Source organism: Panthera tigris, chromosome E3, assembly GCF_018350195.1.
Source record: "Panthera tigris isolate Pti1 chromosome E3, P.tigris_Pti1_mat1.1, whole genome shotgun sequence".
Lineage (NCBI taxonomy): Eukaryota > Metazoa > Chordata > Mammalia > Carnivora > Felidae > Panthera > Panthera tigris.
This window is the reverse complement of record NC_056675.1, coordinates 10535433-10553379: the sequence shown is the minus strand read 5'-3', so window position 1 is coordinate 10553379 and position 17947 is coordinate 10535433. Positions and strand designations below refer to the sequence as shown.

Below are 17947 nucleotides of genomic sequence, written 5' to 3'. Positions count from 1 at the left end.
TTGACTTTCATTCCCTTAGAAGGTTTTTGCATGAAGCAGAGAAAGCAGACATGAGAATTGCTACTTTTAAATGAAAATGGTCTATTGGGATGTTTCAGTTGAAGGAAGCATCTCGTTTCTCTGGCTGTGGCTTTTCTGACTCGGGAGGTCCCTTTGGGCCCCTGCCCTTCCCGTGAGACAGCTGTGTTTCTGCCCAATCAGCTCGGCCGCGCGGCTCCGCTCCTAGGGAAACGTGACGCACTCTGTCCACAGCAGACGTCCCCACTGGCTGCGCGAAGTTCCCTGCAGCCTTACTTCTTCCAAGTGAACCGAGGCCCAAAGAAAGGAGCGCCGGGGCTCCCCTAACTCTGCTGAAATTACGTGTAATGCTTCTAGGAGGCGAGACAGACCGGATCTCTGCCCGGAGATGTGGATTATTAAATATGGCTCCACCTATATAAATTAACTGTACAAGCTTATGGACCGCGAGGAAGAGCCCAGCAGCCGGCATTGGTTAGCACTTTGGAACCTGAATCCAAAGCAAAAAGCACAGGAGTACCGGTGATGCACGATGTTCTAGATGTGGGGACAGGGATGCAACTTGCCCTGAATCTTGACATCCGATCGCGGCAGGGGCTCTGGGCTCCCATGGGAGCCGGGCGGGGGCGGGGGGTAGGGGGTGATGCCACCTGTAACTGTCCTTTCCCCACCGGTCCCCCGCGGCCTGGTGGATGGTCCTCAGACGTGTCAGCGCGTCTCCCAGGAGTAACCGTGGGGGGTCTAGCGGTTGAGCAAGTCAGAGAAGTGACCTTTGGGGAGGCGGTAAATAGTCCTCTGAGTTTGGTGGTCCCCTCGGCTCCTTGAACGAAGATGAAAAGGTTTGTTACGAGGAAAAGGGTTGCCTCTACAGCACTCTGTTCCCTCGGCCCCAGGGTGGCTGGGTCAGGGTCAGGGTCAGGATGGGTGGAGATGGTCAGCGTTCAGCCCCCTTCCTGCCCTGCAGGCTGAGCCCGCCCATCAAGCTGCCTTCCTTCCCTTGGAAATCCTGACTGTGCTTATCGATGCCGCCCGGCTGGGGTTAACCCGCACAGGGACGCCCTCTGCCCTGTGACCCGCGCTCACCTTCAAGGCGCGTCCTCTCCCCTCCCACCCAGAAGGCACCTGCCAAGAGCGTCTGCTCTAACTCAGCCCTGCTTCCGCCTCGCCTGGCACAGCCCTTCCGCTAATGCGAGTCCAGGGATCGTGTCACTCCAGCCTCCAGGCCACCGTGGGCGCCGGTCGTGGAGTTCGGCCCCCTGTGCCGGACGTGATGCTGGACGCAAAGGTTCCATCCAGCCGCAGTTGGACCCCAATCCTGAACCCACTATGTCGTTTCTGCCACCCTAACCTACCTCACAGCATCATTTCTTTCAGCTCAGAAACCACAGCACTCTGGCTCCCGCCCCACGTCTCTGCTTCTCTGCTCCCTCGCTCCCCACTCTGCAGTGGAACTTCCGGAATGTTCTCCACTCCCTGTCTTGTGCCCTTAATTCCATTCTCTCCTCAGCATCCGGGGATCCTCTTTCCAGTCTCCCAGGCCGCCCCCTCTCCCAACCCAGAAAACCCAGGTGCAGGCCGTGTGGCTGGCCGCACCTCCCCAACGTCAGACCCTCTGGGCGCACCACTGCCCCCCTGCAAATCTCTCCCCCAGCGGGGCGAGGAGGGAGCCCCCACAGCTGCCCTGGCCTGCCCCAGTCCGACGACCACAGGGCTTATCACCCCCTAACATGCCTCTTCCTTTCCTCTCTCAGCCTACAGCCATCTGTGAAATCTCTCCCACCAGAGTGTAAGTCCTGAACCGTCAGGGATTTGGGTGGATTTTTTTTTTTCCCTTCAGGTTTTATTTTTAAGTAGGGGCACCTGGGTGGCTCAGTCGGTTAAGCGTCCAACTCTTGATCTCGGCTCAGATCATGATCTCATGCTTTGTGAGTTCGAGCCCCATGTCAGGCTCTGCACGGACAGTGTGGAGACTGTTTGGGACTCTCTCTCTCTCTCCCACTCTCTCTGCCTCTCCTCTGCTCATGCCCCCCCACCCCAAGAATAAATAAATAAATTTTTTAAAAAGCTTTAAAAATTTTAAGTAATCTCTATGCCCCCTGTAGGGCTCGAACTCACCACCCTGAGATCAAGAGTTGCACGCTCCACCGACTGAGCCAGCCGGGCACCCGTGAGTGGATTTTATGACTGTGTCTGCCGCGCTTAAGGCCGACTTGCCCGCGGCAGGTGCTGGGAGGTATGGTTGGGGGAGGGGCAGTGGCTGAGCTCTCTGTGCCTTCGGGGCACCACGAGAGGGCACGTGGGAACATTCAGCCCCACGCTGGCTGACCAAGCGGGTGCTTCGCACGGCCCAGCCACGACCGTCACGGGCACCCTCCTCTGTCTCCAGGTCCCACCCCTGTCCCTGTGTCCCTCACATGCCGTGTCCCAGTTGCACCGTTTTGCCAGCGAGGAAACAGTCCCAGAAGGTGAAGTCACTCGCTCAGGATTGCGGAGACCACCCAGGGCCCACCCCGTCACCCCACAGCTCACCAGCACCCCCGGCCGGACCCCCCACAACAGCCTGAGGCCCTTGTGCCTGCCGTGGAGCTGTCCCCTCGCCGGGCCTGCCACGGGAGCCGGGGGCGGGGTGGGCAGGGGCTGCTCAGGGGGCGCAGCACCTAGGGGCGCGGTCCCAACACCCGACAGAGCCCCCTCCCCCATTTCAGCACCATGGGTGCCACCCCTCGACCCCCTCCGGGGCCCCCACGTGGCTCCCCCAGCCCTGTTTTTTTCCCCTTGGGATGGGGCCTCTCAGGCCTGTGAGGCCCACCGCCCTGGGAGAAGGGGCACCTACCTTCCAGGCCCTCGCTAGGCTTCTGTGGCTGCCACGCTCTCGTTCACGTAATCGGGCTCCTCGTCCGGGCTTCCTGCCAACGACGGGGACACCTCCCTCGGGCCTTGCTCTGCGGACCACAGGGCAGACGGTTCCGGTTCGCACGTTCACACCCACACCCGTCCCCCCAGCCAGAGGCTCGGGCCCAGACCCCCAGAGGCTGCAAAACAGCCTACGGGAAATGCCACACTCAACAGTGTGTCAGTCTCATCCCTGCGGTTCGCCGGAGATTGGCCCGTGGGGGGGCTGCCGACGGGGTTCGAGGCGTCTGCGGCCACCGACGGGCCAGAGGCGTCGCTGCACAGTCAGCTGCACGGGCTGCAGGGGAGCCCTCCCGGCCTGGCCCTCCCGGGTCAGACCCCGACTCTCCCTCCCTCGCCCACCCCCGCCCACCTGATCCTCCCAGGCCAGGCCCCCCCGCAAGCCTGCTGAAGCTGACCGCTCCGGAGCCCCTGCCCTCCAGCCACGTACCCACCACCCTCCTGGACTCCCGCCACTGCCGGATGGAAGCTGAGTTCTGATAGTCCTCAGATCCTTCGTCCCCTGCAGGGAGACACCGAGAGAGGGGCTGGCCCAGGCCTCAGGCCGGCGGGGCGCCTGGGTTCCTCCGGGGAGGCGTCCTGTGCCCCGTGCTGGGCGGCCCCTCGGGGGAGGAAGGGGTCCTGTCGGTGCATCTCACTAGGGCCGGACCCCCGGGGCCCCTCCAGGCCTCGAGCAGGACTTTATCCAAAGGCACGGGAGCTGAGCTGAACCTTCGGGTTTCGAGGCAAGTGGTGCCTTTGAGCAAGGGGGGCCTCGGATCTCAGCCGAGGAGGCTGGCCTCCCTGCCAGCTCCCGGGACTGGCAGCCTCACCTGACTCAGTGTCCTTCCGCTTGCAGATGAGCACGTTCTCGTACGAATTGGCATCATCATCGTCTGCCGGGGAGAGGAGACGGGGCTGTGGGTGCCGGTCGGCCCTGCCCCGCAGGCCGGGCTCTTCCTCCCTCCCTCCCTCCCTCCCTCCTGCCTTCCCTCTGTAGGTGACCCGTCCTGCCAAACCCTCAGCCTCTGCACTGATGCCCCCCCCCGCCCACCCGGGGGGCTCCCGAACATTCTCCTGGACAAGCTTCTTCATTGACACTGGCCTGGCTTCGGCAGCCGCCACCCTGAGCTCCTTCATTGTCTTCTGAGGTCCCCCCCAAATGCACCGGGGAGGGGGGAGTAGGGCTCAGGCTGCAATCAGGCAGTTGGCTAGTTGGGAGGGAGGGAGGGAGGCCCGTTGCTACCGGGCAGTGAGGGGCAGGGAGAGCTGCTGGAGGCCACGGAGAGACGGGCTCCGGGCCTAGGCTGGTCCTGAAGCAGTACCTCTGGGCGGGGCGGGGCGACCCCAGGCCTATCAGAGCCTGGCACCCCCTCATGGCCCCCGTCAGCGGCAAGCTGAGCTCTAACTGCTGGCCCACTGCCTGCATCCATCTGTGTCAAAGATGGGGCCCCCCTCATCTCTGGGAGCCCCTCCCTTATTCAGAATAGCTGAGGTGGGTGCAGGGGGCGGGGAGAAGACCCTCCTCTCTACCCACCACGGGCCCCACCCCCCAGCATTGGCCCAGGCAGGAGCCAAGATGCAGGAACTGGCCTCAAGCCCCAGACCCAAGCACCTCTCAGCAGGCACTGCCCTCCCTCGCTCCTCAGTTTCTTCTTCTGTGAACCAAAGGTGTTAAGGGCCTAAGATTCTGGCATCTTCAGAGCCCGCAGGGCTCAATGTCCATCAGCCCGGCCGCCCCGCCCAGAGCCTTTCTCCGAGGTCCCACGTGTACCCATCGGTTGCTGCCCAGTCCCGAGGGGGGGGGGCCTGCACGACACGGGGGCTCAGCCTCCCCCGCTACCTGTGCCCCCAGCTCCCCCTCTGGTTCCCTCACCTCTGCGGCCCACCACCCTGTCCCCTCTGTGCCTCCCACACGTCCCTTCCCTACTGCGCTCCTGGGCTCTGGCCCCCGAGCTCCCCGACTCCGCCATCCGTCCAGACCTAGGCCCAGCCTCCACCTCCACGTTCTTCCCACCGCCTCTGGCCCGGGGAACGTGGCTTCCGAAGTCTCCCACCTCCCCCTTTTCCCCCTCCTCCGCCTCACCTTCCGAGGGCTTCTGGAACTGCCCCCAGTTGTAATAGTGCGTGGCGATGGGGTCTCTGGCAAGAGAACACAGACACAGGCCGGTTGCTGGGTAGGCGGGTGGTTGGGGTGGGGGCATCACGGGGGACAGTGAGGCCAGGGCTGTTCCAATATATTGTTCCCCCGGGGGCTCGTGGGGGCTGGGCCAGGCTCTCCCCTGGTCCCTCCGTCCCTGAGCCACCCAGCCTGGCTCCAGCCATCCCGACTCGTCCCCCTCTTCCCCGGGGAGCAGTTTGTGCCCATCTGTGAGATGAAGAGACATCCCTGAGGGCCCTTCCTCCCTGGGGTTTTTGGAACTTGTCTCTAGGTGATGCGGGATGAGTCCCCCAGACAAACCCTCCCTAGAGCAGGGCCATGTCCCTGTCCCCACAAAGCCAGAACCACCCGAGGGGCAGAGCCTGCCTGGGCCAGTGGCTTCCGGGGCAGCAAGTCTTCCTAAAGGGGGAAGCTCAAAGCAGGGGTGGGTGGGGGCGGGGATGAGGGGCCAGGGCCCGCAGAAGACCACTCACATGAAGGCTCCATCAGATCCTCGTCTGCTTCCTGCAGGAGGAGGTGAGAATTAGGCCTGAGCCCCGGGCTGTGGGCCCCACCGCAGCCCCCACTTCCCCGGATGCCACCCACCTTTGCTGAAGTTCTCTAGGTACCTAGAGGACGCAGAATCTGGAAGAAAGGCGGGCTCGTGGCTTCCTCCCGTCTCGGCCCCACTCCCACCCCCAAGGAAGGGCCTTCCAGACCCAAGTGTTTCCTACCTTCGTAGCTTTGCACCTGCTCTCTGTCCCCTCCCCCCAGGCCTCCTGGCCCAGCACCTCAGGGGACCCCCCCACTACCCACATGTCTCAGGCCCCCCTTCACCCTCGCCCCCACCCCTGTGTCTCAGTCCCTCCTCTCCCTCATGTCTCAGTCCCCCCTCACCCCTGCCCCCACCCTGTGTCTAAGGGCCACTCACCCTCGACGCTGGGGGAGAACCGCAGAAGCTTGTCCTTCCTGCAGGAAAGGGGGAAGGGAGGGGCTGAGGAGGGCTGGGTGGGGAGGAGGCCTTGGGGTTTGTGAACCACAGCCCCATGGTCCCCTCGTGGAGCCCTCAGAATCCAGCTCTGGGGCTCTGAGGTTCAGGGAGGAAGCGAGGTCTTGGCCGGAGCTCAGCCAGGTGGGGACCGCAGGACCCTCCTTCCCATCACCTCCCATGGGGTCGTGACCCCTCTGGGCCTGGGGTCGGGGGCTTAGGCCTACCTTGTCGGTGCCACGTCAGAGGCTGTGTCCAGCAGGGGCCCTGGCCAGGCCTGCCTGACCACTGCGAAGGACAAGGGGGTGTTGGCTGGACCCCCAGACCAGCCTGCCACTACAGGCCCCTCACTCCACCAGATCAGGCCTGGCCACCACCTCAGAACGATGGGGACAGATATGGACACCCCCAACCCTGAGCCCAGTCCCTGGACCCTTCAGTTTGGGGACTCACAGGAATAGGTCCGGGCCACCGCAAAGTTCTGTGCATTCTCTTCCCTGGAAACACACGGAGCTGTGCTGAGCCAGCGCATGGCCTCCCACAGCCCAAGGGACAGAGAGACAGGAGAGATGGACAGACAGGGGCGAGGAACGGAGAGGGGAGGGACAGACGAGGGTGAGAGTGATCCAGGGCTCCCTGATGCCCCATTCTCCGGACTGCTCCCCAACCCTGCCCGCCGGCTGTCCACCCTCCTCGCACGGCCCCAGGCTGGAGCCAGCTGTCTCCACGGCCTCCCCAGGGACCCAGGAGATGGTCAGGAGGGTCTGTGGGTGGGGCTGGGGAGGCGGCCCCGAGATTCTCCGGAACCGACGGTAACTTCAGCCCCTCTTGAGATGTTCCAACCCACCATTTGCTCCCAAATACCTGGTGAGGTAACTTCAAAGCCAGACACAGCGAGGTGTCCAGCCATCACCCCGTGTCTTCTTTCTTTGAAACGGATCTCTGATTTTTATGGAGGCCCATCTAAAAGACTATTTCCCAGTCTCTCTCGTGCCTAAGCATGGCCCTGTGATTAAGCCCTAGTCAATGAGACGCAAGCCAAGGTTGTTGGGACCTCCAGGGAAACGCCTTTAAAGGAGGCACTGCCAACAGGGGTGCACCCTTTTTATCCTGGTGCTTCATTCTTACTACTGCCTGGAACACAGAGATGAGGGCTGGAGCTTTGGTTGCCATTTTGGACCATGAAGCTCCCTGGAGAGCAGAAGCCACCACTAAGGGTGGGAGGGCAGGTTGGCTAAACATTAAAGCCTTTGGGGCTCCTCCTCTGGACCAGAATGGGTATCTGGCCCAGGCTTCCAGGAGCTCCTGCAAGGCTGAGGGGTCAGGGTGCCTGATTTAGGAGGGCTGTCCTAACTCCACAGGAGAGAGTCAGGCACGGCTTCCCACGGGAGCTGAGCCTGGAACACACGGCGGTCACTTCACGTAGGCCGGCAGGATGGAACCCAAGTGAAGTGGGTTCTCCTCCTGTCCAGGCCCAGTTTCCACTTCCCACCATGACGAAGTTTCACTTCTGGCTCTAACTCAGTCAGGGGCCCCGAGTGGGCAGGCACTGAGAGAGGAAGGGAGACAGGAGATACGGAGGAGGCCTGCCTTGGGGCAGGGGTGTGGGAGGCACCGGCGGGGCCCAGGTCCCCCACCCCACCCTCACCCCCTGTGGAGCTTGTGGGCTGGAGATGCAGGGGAACAAGTGGTCAAAAAGGCCGGGAAGAGTCTAGTCCTGGGCCCAGGGCTGGGTGTGGATGGGGACACTCTATTTTCAAACTTCATTGTGGTTTTTCAGTTGCAAAAGGAAATGAGAAAGCGTGTGTTTGCAGTCACACGCATGAGCAAGAATGCGGGGGGCGTGTGGGTGTGAGTGGGCACGCGGGTCTCAGTGCAGGGGGTCTCTCCTGGGTCTCAGCCCAGGCCCGCCGTCTGTCACTTTCCTGCTCAGCGTAAGGACACCAGTGGCCCCTGCCCTCCTGACCCGGGCTGTCCTTGGGCCACACCCCAGTCGGCAGCGGCCGGCACCTCTGACCCTCCCAGCGCTTGCCTGTCCCCGAAGTGCCATCCGGCCTGGGGTCAATGACCCTGCTTCACCTCTCCCCCTAGCTCCCTGCTTCCGGCTCCTCTGTGGCTCCCCCGGGGCCCTCAGGACAAAGGCCACAGCCTCCGCCCCCTCGCCCAGCTCAAGTCTCTCAAGAGAGGCCTGTACCTGCCACCTTAGCCCCAGAAGACTGTGTCCACCCCGGTCCTCGGTGGGCAACGGCCCGCACTGTTCTCTCTCTGGAATGTCCCCTCTCGCCTTCTTTCTTTCTTCAGATCCTCCCCCCCACCCCCCGCAGGCCTCCTGATCCCCCCAGGACACGCCCACATCCTCCTGGAGCTCTGAGTTCTGTGAGCCTTTCTTCCAGGGGAGACTCGTACCCCGCTTTGCTCTGCGCCCGGTCTCGGTTCCCCACGTGGCCTAGGAGGGCAGGACTCTTATGTCCGCCCCCAGCACCAGCACAGCGGCCTCCCCTGGGCTGGGGGCAAGGGGAGGACCTCTGGGCAGGCAGGCTGTCCCTCCTCCCAAGGCTGGACTGCTCGGGACCCGTTGGAGGAAGGAGGCGGGAAGGGGTGAGGGAAGGGGGGCGGGGACACCCGAGGGGCTGCTCCTGTGGAGGCCCACAGCCAGGGCACCCCAAGTCACTGGGCTGGGGACACCTAAGCACTCACAGGCTCCTCTGCTCGTAGATCTTCTCAGACTTCTTCACCACTGCAAGAACAAGACCAGATCAGCAAGCGTCCCAATGCCGGGGCGGGCACTGAGCTCTGAGATCCCCCCATCTTGTCTTCCCTGTGCCCTGGGCAGGCCCCAGATGGGACATGGGACATGGCCGGCCAATCGCCGCGGGCCACCTGTCACTGATACGGTGTCTGCTCTCTGGGAGAGCAGAGCATGAAGGTCCACGCTGCAGGCAGCACAGCACATCTCCACCCTTTTTCCAGAGCATTCCCCTGCCCCAGACCCCTTGACCCAGCACAACCAAAGCCCCACAGTGACCCAGACTCATGGTCTTCAGGGCTGGTTTAGGGTTTCATCCCCGCCTCGTCGAAGCCTGTCTTTCGGTCCACCCAGCGCGGCCAGGTCTGGGTACGCCCTTGTCCCCCGCCGCGCTGTTACCTGGGCGGGAGCACCGCACGCACAGGCTGGCCACCGTCCCCAGAAGCAGCAGCAGGGCCACCCCCGGCCACAGCAGCTCGGCGTCCACGTTCATGTCCGCTCCTAGCCACTCGTCCTGCGGGGCTGCAACGTGGATCATCCCGTGACTGCCCCTCCAGGGTCCTGCCCAGCCCCACACCCTCGGGTTTCCAGACCCCCTGTCCCGACAGCCCCACGGCTGAGCCCAGGCCCTGGGAGCACCGGCTCCCCTCCCTGCCCTAGCAACGGGTCAGGCTGGAACCAGCCCTGGGACCACCCTGCTCCCTCATCTGACCCCAAACCCGCAGTCCTGGCCCCAGGGCCATCACCGACACTTGGTTAAGTGCTGGAAGGTTCTGGGGACCAGACAGCACCGTACATGTGCCCTATATATGCCTTTGCTTAATCCACACAACTGCCCTCCCAACGTTTCACAAATACAAAAACTGAGGCCGGAGGGGTGCCTGGGTGACTCAGTCGGTTGAGCGTCTGACTTTGGCTCAGGTCATGATCTCATGGCTGGTGAGCTCGAGTCAGACGTTGGGCCCTGTGCTGACAGCTGGGAGATTGGAGTCTGCTTCGGATTCTGTGTGTCTCCCTCTCTCTGCCTCTTCCCCACTCATGCTCTGTCTCTCTCTCTCTCTCTCTCAAAATGCATAAACATAAAGAAAGAAAAAGAGAAAGAAAGAAAGAAAGAAAGAAAGAAAGAAAGAAAGAAAGAAAGAAAGAAAGAAAGAAAAAAGAAAGAGGAAGGAAGGAAGGGAGGAAGGGAAGAAGGAAGGAAGGAAGGAAGGAAGAGAAGGAAGAAAGGAGAAACTGAGGCTGGAGATCCCAGCTGCAAAGTAAAAAGTCAGGACTCAAACTCCAGCCTCGGGGCCCTAAGTCTGGCTCTACCCTGTCGCCTCCTGTAAACCCAGCTTTGCTTCCTGAGCTCGGTCCACGGCCCCTTCGGCACCAGAGCCCGGCAGCCGCCACCCAGCCTAGGGCGTTTCTCGGCCCCTTTCAGGAGTGGGATCTCCTTTCCTTAAGCACCAGGGGGGTCCTGAGGGCACAAGGGGAAGAAGGGTGCGGGGGGGGGGGGGCAGAGAGGCCTGGCGGGCTCCCGCTGCAGCTGGCGGCGGGAGGTGCCGGGAGCGTCAGGGGCTGGAAGGCGGACTCTGCAGGATGAGGAGGCTCTGAATCCCGCCTGGCCTCGGGCCACCGCTTGGTCAGTGGCTGGTCCCAGCCACGGAGCCACGCTGGGACTGCCAGTCCTTGGCGAAGCCACGGGCGGCCACACACGGGGGCCCGGGGAGTGCCCTGCTGAGGGGGTTTCCGGGAAGAATCATCCCGAGCGTGGAGATGGTCTCCTGGCAGTGGCCAGGGGACACGGCTGAGGGGGCGACAGGGCGTCTCCGAGGGGGCCCTGCCCCAGGGCGGGCACGCGGAGCCCACACCTGTGCACACCTGTTTTCCCCCTGCCTCAGCCACCCGGGAGGAGGGCTTCTCCCCACTTTACAGCCGGGGAAGGCGAGGCCGGGGGAGAAGCGGAGCCTCGTACCGCCCGGCTCCTGCCCTGGGCTCCCCGAGGCCTACAGCGCGGCGACCGGCGGTCCCTTTCGCCTCTCCGGGCTGCCTCCACCCTTGTGGCAAAAATGACCAGGAACCTCCACGCCACACCGAGCCTCCGTCGGGGCCGTCACGGAGAAGCCACCCCTCCTTCCCCAAACACCGAGTGAGTCAGTGGGAGCACGAGCGTCGCCAGATCTCAGGATGGGGCGGCCCCCGCCACCCCGCGACGTTGTCCGTGTTGAGCCCCGCCCTCTCAGAGCCGGGGCGCTGCCCTCCCGGCCTGCACAACCTCCTCCCCGCACCCCCGCCCCCACCTTGGGCCACCCGCCCCAGGGCACTTCAGGCTGTGTGGGGTTGGGAGCACCTGGTCGTGGAGGGAGGACTCCAGCTTGTGCCTGTTTGTCTCCTGGCCTCGGTTTTCTCATCTACAAAATGGGGATCGACGCAGTGCCTTCCTCAAAGCACTTTCGGCAGATGATAAACAGTCTGGCTCACCGGCTGGGCTTCCGGAAGAGAAGCGTGCTAAGGTTCTTATTTCTGGCCGGCTGGTTTAGAGAACTCACTCGTGCTCTTGCGGCCTGGCGGCGGAGGCCCAGGACCTGGCCTGCTGACCTCTGTGGCCGTCCCGGGGAAGGGGGACCCTCGACCGCAGGGCATCCTGGCCACCAGGGCGCCCTCTTGCTTCCTGGACCCAGCTGTCCGGGGACAAGCAGCACGGTTGGGGCCGGGGTGGGGGGGCATCCTGGCCCACCCCCGTCCCCCTGGCACTGGCTGAGGGAAGGGGGGGGAGCCCGAGAACACAGTGTGTGTCTGCCTCTGCTGTGGAATCCCAGCCTCACTGGCCTTCGGCGGCCCTTCTACAACAGGGGAAATAATGACACATCCCTCAGGTGTGTCACATGAGGCCCAGCATCGAGATGGTGCTCGGAGGTGCTAATGTGGGAGCTTGGGGGACACAGCTGGATGACAACCACGACTCGCCACCATCAGGGTCCCCACGGAACGGGAAGGGGCAGCCACAGCCTTTTGGGGGCGGGGGTGTTGCAGCGAATAGTGCGGGGTAACCCTACCAGAACCGTCCCGCCTGGTCCCCCAGACACACCGGCCTGAGCCCCCCTCCACCGCCCCACGGGGGCCATAGTGCTGGGACCCCAGGGCAGGCTGGGATCCAGCCCGGCCCCTCAGTTGTCACAGACGCACCAAGTGTCACTTGGGAGATGCCAGCTCCCTTCATCCAAAGGAGGAGAGGGAGGCCCAGAGAGGCAGGCACTCTGTCCGAGTTCCCCCAGCGAGCCCGTCAGCAGAACCAGGACCCCAGCTCAGGCAGGGCTGGCTCCAAAGGCCACGTTCCTGTACCCCTTTCTTACAATTCTATTTTTAAGAAGCATGAAATATTTTTTCGAAGAGAGGCCCCCCCGGACTGAGCAGATCTGCCCTCCGGCCGGGCTTTCCCACCCAGGCCCTGCGAGCTGGCGGGCGCAGGATGAGGGTTGGGGGAGGAGGCTGAGCCCCCAGGAGAGGCAGGCCCAGGGGCCCCAGGAGGGCCCCAAGGGGCAGGCAGGGCTGGGTGGGGTGGGGCGGCGAGGCGGCCTGTGGCCAAAATAGCACAAAGGGAAGTGCGCAGTTTTCAGATGAACAAGGTTTGCAACAGCCCTCGGTGGGAAAGCCCTCAGGGCCGGGCAGGCCAAGCCTCAGTGTCCCAGCCTCCCGCCCCATCTCCCAGCCCTACCTCCAGCCGTTGATGGGGAAACTGAGGCCTACCAGGGCGGCAGGGCAGACTAGGGGGCAGGAGTGGAGCGAGAGATTCGGCTCTGGGCCCTGGGAAGGCTTTATCCGCTGGGCTCTGCTCTGGTGCCTGTTCCCTTTCCCATGTAATCTTGGCCTTCAGATAAGGCCGACCCAGGGGCCTCTAATGGAGGCTCGTAATGCTCAGGAGGCCAGTGTGGGGGCCTGGGCAGCCCTTGTTCCGGGGCAGAGGTGGGGAATGATGACGGCCAAGGTCAAGGCCGGCGGGGGGCGGGGGGGGATGGTGACAGAGCCGGGCACAAGCAGGTCCCCAGGGCCTACGACCTCGCAGACAGCAGAGAGCTGGAGCGCCAGGCTGGGGGCTGGGTGGGGGCGGTGGGAGGGCTGCTTCCATCTGGCCTGAGGCAGGCCCTGGGCACGCTTGCCTGTGGAGTCCCACCCGTCCTCCCATAGCCCGGTGGCAGGGATGTTACAGTCCCATTTTACGGACGAAGAAACCAGGGCTCGTGGGCCTGGCCCCTCACCGGTCTCTGGAAGCGACAGGACCCGCAGGGGCTTCCCAGGCCCCCGTAGGCTGGGCTGGGGAAGGCGAGGGTGGGAAGGCGGCCAGAACAGGCTGCCTGGGTGCCACAGGGTGCCGCAGGGTCCCGGAGGGAGCACTTCCCAGCCAGGGGCGCCAGGGCAGGACCAGGGCCCCGGAGGCTGGGCATCTCCCCACCCCACCCGGCGGGACCCCCCCAGCACTCCCGCTGGGCCAGTGGGGCCATTCCTGCCCCCGTGGGGAGTTCAGTGGGAGCCAGCCTCCGGACCCCTGGCCCTGGGCCAGGCTCCAGGCACTCCTGGGCAAGACTTACCTGACAGCTGGGGGCTCCTCACTGCGGCCACTTCATCCTGAGCCCACACACCTGCCCGAGCTGACACCAACGCCACAGACTCTGGCGGGCAGCAGGCAAGGCAGCGGGCTTCCTGTCAGCCCCTGAATCATCCCTCACACATCCGCTGCTCTGCCGGACAGGCTCTGCTGTTAACAGACGGAGACACAGAGACACTCGCAGAGACAGGGAGAGACGCCGAGGGACAAGGGGAGAGAGAGAGAGACGGACGCAAGCAGGCGCAGAGAGCACACACACACACACACACTAAATACACACATGTAAACCCAAGTCACACAGAGAGGAAGAGACATATACAGAGGGACTGGGAGAAAGAAGGAAGTGGGGTGCACGCGCGCACACACACACACACACACACACACACACACACACACTTCGAGAGGGAGCAGCACACAGAAAAAGGCACACAGGCAGGGAAAGAATGAGAAACAGACACACACATGCATACACACGTACAAAGTGTCCTTTCTCCTCCAGAGACGGGCAGAGCCTGAGCTTGAGATTGACCGACAGACACAGACACACAACACAGAGACCCGCAGACTCTCAGAGACGCACAGAGGGAGGGAGAACGAGAGACACCCAGGGAGCAAGAGTCCCAGGGAATGAGACACGCTCTCACGCGCACACACCGTGCACGCTCCCGTGGAACGTGGGACAGAGGGACGCACGGCAGGTGTGCGCTGGGGCAGACAGAACAGCGCTGCAGCCCGCCCGCCATAGGCGTCAGAAGCAGCAGGACAGGGAGGTGAGCCGGAGGACACAAGGGCGGAGATGATCCGGGAGCCACGGCTCACGGCCCCCCACCCCCGCCCTGATTCCCGGAGACCCCTCCCACGCCTGCTGCCCCCATGCCTATACCCCGTCCACTTCAGGGACTCCACACTGGCTCCTGGGGGACCCACAAATGCAGAGGTTGCTTGGGTGCCTTCTGTTACTGGGCGCTGACTTGCCTAAGGCCATGGAACTGGTAGTGGCACCCCACTCGGAGACCCCAGGGAAACCCACCAGGGTCCCAAGCCTCCATTAGTCTGGAATTTCAGAGCCCAGGCCCTCCGGTCCCGTGGGCCCCTTTTGGCCAGAGACTTGGTTTCTCTTTCGGCCCATCCCGTCCAGGCCGGGGCCAGGGCTGCCCGCGGCTGCCACCCTGTGGAGAAGATAGGTAGTGCAGCGGCCAAGCCTTGATGTGGGAGATCCCTGGGGCCTCATGCCAGGAGCTTGTCCCCCATCCCAGTGCACGGTGGCACCGGGACTAAAGCCAAGTCCGTCTGACTCCCAGGCCCGTGCCTGTGCGGGTGCTGCCATACTCCCCTGTTCCCCGCTGGGCCATGCTTCATTTGGTTCCCACGGTAACTGGCCCCTTTGATGTCACAGGCAGAGAAGGCTGGAGGCCCATGGAAGCTATGCTGGATTTGAGCCCAGATCCCAAATCTCCAGCCTGTCGTCTTCTCACCACCCACAAGTGCGGGGAGGTTGGTGGCTGTGTGCCAGCGGCCCTCCACGCTGGGACCACCTGCCCGAGCCCCACTCAGACAACTGGGACAAGCCGGTGTTGGTGTCCATCGATCCCTGGACCGTGCCCCTACCCAGGGGTCTCCGGCTGGCAGAGACGGACAGAACCTCACACATCCAATGGGAAGGAGCTATCGTCCTACATGCCTGGCTTCTGTCTCAGGCCTTAGCAATGGCAGAAGTGACCTCCAACCACTGGTAAGGTGTTAAGGTCAATCTGCGGTGGGACCTAGCTCAGACCCTCTCTGAGCCCCTTTTTTTTCAAGTTTATTTTGTAAGAGGGGGAGAGCACAAGCAGGGAAAGGGGAGAGGGAGGGAGGAGGGAGGGAGGGAGAGGGAGGGGGGAGGGAGGGAGGGAGGGAGGGAGGGAGGGAGAGAGAGAGAGAGAGAGAGAGAGAGAGAGAGAGAGAGAGAATCCCAAGCAGACTTCGAACCACCAGTGCAGAGCCTGATGCTGTGCTCAAACTCTCAAACTGCAAGATCATGACCTGAGCCAAAGTTGGAGGCTTAACCCGACTGAGCCACCCAAGCGCCCCTGGGGTCACAGACATACTAAAGGCTGATGGGAAGCTATGGATTATCCACAGAGAAAGCACCTTGAGAAGTGTGCACGTTCTAGAAACCCCTGGAGCCAGTGTGTCTGCCACCCCCAAGCCTAAGGTGCAAAAGAGCCTCCCTTCCACTCCTCCTCCCCAGCCTTCCGACACCTACTCTTGGCTGTGAACTCACTCCCCAAAGGCACCTATTCACATTCCTCCACCTCCCCCAACCTAAGTTAGCGACTGCTTGTTTTGCCATCTGCAAGTATTTCTGAGGGGCTTTGAATCTAACAAAAGCGCCATTGCAGTCTGTCCACACCCGGGCCTAGGTCCCGTCTATCACGTCGTTGGGATCCATCCACACGCGCCTACGGTTCATTCCATTATCCGAATGCAGCTTTTGCTGCCGTGTGATCTGTCTGGGGTACATACCTGGGGAAGGTTAATTCGATATTCAAGTTCATTCCCAAAGTGACCACCCGCTTACCTGCTCATCTGTAACACGAGAGACCACAAACCCTCCAGGCAACCGGCTTGTCAGTTCATGACGTGCGCCACTCGAATGGGGTGCACGACGGTACTTTCTTTCTTCACGGTCTTGATTTACAAGCAATGCCAGGATTGCTAGTGGGGCGGAGCATCGTTTTTTGGCCTTACTTCCTCTTTCACGAAATACCTGTTAACACCTTCCTTCTCCGTTGGGTTTTTCTCCGGACAATTTGCCGGAATTCTTTACATGTATATATATACATATTTAAAGATTTTTTATTTATTTACTGACAGAGAAAGAGAGGAAGCACGCTGGAGAGGGACAGAGAGAATCCCAAGCAGGCCCCATACCGGCATTAGAGTCTGACACAGGGCTCGAACATACGAACCGTGAGATCATGACCTGATCTGAAACCGAGCGTCTGATGCTTCAACTGAGCCACCCAGGCGCCCCTGCAGGAATTCTTTACACACCCCTCATCTTTTATTTTAGTCTTTAACGTGTCTTTTCATTTTCTTTATATTTTGATAGAATACCTTGAAAAAATATCCAGGGGCGCCGGGGTGGCTCAGTTGGTTAAGCGGCCGCCTTCAGCTCAGGTCATGATGTTTGAGTTCAAGCCCTGCGTTGGGTTGACAGCTCAGAGCCTGGAGCCTGCTTCCAATTCTGTGTCTCCCTCTCTCTCTCTGACCCTCCCCCACTCACACTCTGTGTCTCTCAAAATAAAAAAAATATCTATTGAGCACACTCTTAGTTTCAAGAATATAATGCATGAGAAAGACCCAAAGATTCCAAGGCACCTTGGTGCTATTTACAGAATCTCTAGGCTACCTGAAAAGCTGCTCTGACTTCCCTCCCTCCCAATCCCATTCAAAAAGAGAAGCTTCGAGGCCAGTAATAATGAATAATTTTATTAACGTTTACCTTGTCTCCGACAGAGAACAAAAGAACAGGTACAGGAAACAATTCTCTCTGGTCCCCAAACTGCATACCAAAGAGCCCGCCATCGTGAAACAGTTTTTGCTTTTATTTGTATATTTGGTATTTTACGCTTAGAGGGTGGTTACAGATGGGGGAAGAGATTAGTAGTAGGTTATAATTAAGTATAGTCTTCATCGTTTTGGTTCATGTTCATGACAACAAACTGCAAAAGGAAGCCTCTCAGAAGGATGTTATAAGCCTGTTGACTTCCTGTGAGTATCAAACGTCTCACCGTTGTTCAAGATTGGCCAAGAAAGCGCAAAGGACAGACCAAAGCTCTTCATCAAAACTTGAAAGGCAGATGCGGGGAGGCCCCGGCCGGATGCTCCCAAGGACGCACGAGGGGGTCCAGCCCAAGCAACTGGCCATCCGTTAGGTCTCCCTGCAGCTCTGCGGTTTCATGGCTGTTCGTCTGGCGAACCCGGTCTGTGGAGCGTGGGGCACACCAGGTGACGGCCACCTGTGATGCACCTTGGACTGCTATCCTGTATGGAGGATCCTTTAGAGATCCCAGGATGGGACACCCTGTCGGCTTCCCCTCCCGACTTCCCGGAAAGAAAACTGGCAAGAAGTCCACTGGGCAAGACCCACCCCATTCTCCACCAGACCGAGAGGTGCCACACACACACACACACACACACACACACACACACACACACGACACCGGGCCCCGGTAGGTCCCACTGCAGTTAACATTCAAAAACCAATCCTTGCACAGGCTAGTGGCCCCACATGACCTCAGGAGCCATGTGGAATCTGAGAAGAGGGTGGAGGGAAACAACAGAGTATTTAAGGTACTACTCATGAAAAGAAACGGGTGCGTGGCTGGCTCAGCGGGTAGAATAGGTGACTCTTGATCCCAAGGTTGTAAGTTCGAGCCCCACAATAGACAGTTTCTCTCTCTCTCTCTCTCTTTTTTAAGTAAACGAACAGGTGTAAGAATCCCTCGGGGCCACAGAGCAGTCTCACTGCACAGCAAAGGAATGCTGTTTCTAGTGAGTCTCAAGCAGGAACCGCTTTCCGGGTTACTGTTA

General features: G+C 61.2%; 1 protein-coding gene across 3 annotated transcripts; it reads right to left on the bottom strand.

The window, feature by feature from the left end:
* Nucleotides 1–64: 64 nt before the first annotated feature.
* Nucleotides 65–13601, bottom strand: LAT2 (linker for activation of T cells family member 2). Of its 3 annotated transcripts, none has more exons than XM_042971590.1 (14): nucleotides 13353–13601; nucleotides 11117–11255; nucleotides 9184–9306; nucleotides 8736–8775; nucleotides 6492–6535; nucleotides 6266–6326; nucleotides 5982–6019; nucleotides 5657–5695; nucleotides 5545–5575; nucleotides 4997–5052; nucleotides 3744–3806; nucleotides 3362–3433; nucleotides 2852–2960; nucleotides 65–838 (listed from the first exon to the last, which is right to left on the bottom strand). In XM_042971590.1, the coding sequence occupies exons 2-13, from the start codon at nucleotides 11175–11177 to the stop codon at nucleotides 2866–2868; spliced, it is 723 nt and encodes a 240-aa protein (XP_042827524.1). In that variant the 5' UTR covers nucleotides 11178–11255; nucleotides 13353–13601; the 3' UTR covers nucleotides 65–838; nucleotides 2852–2865. The 3 variants fall into 3 exon arrangements, with proteins under 3 accessions (XP_042827524.1, XP_042827525.1, XP_042827526.1); XM_042971591.1 differs by having other exon boundaries at nucleotides 11117–11250; XM_042971592.1 differs by lacking the exon at nucleotides 11117–11255.
* Nucleotides 13602–17947: the final 4346 nt, after the last annotated feature.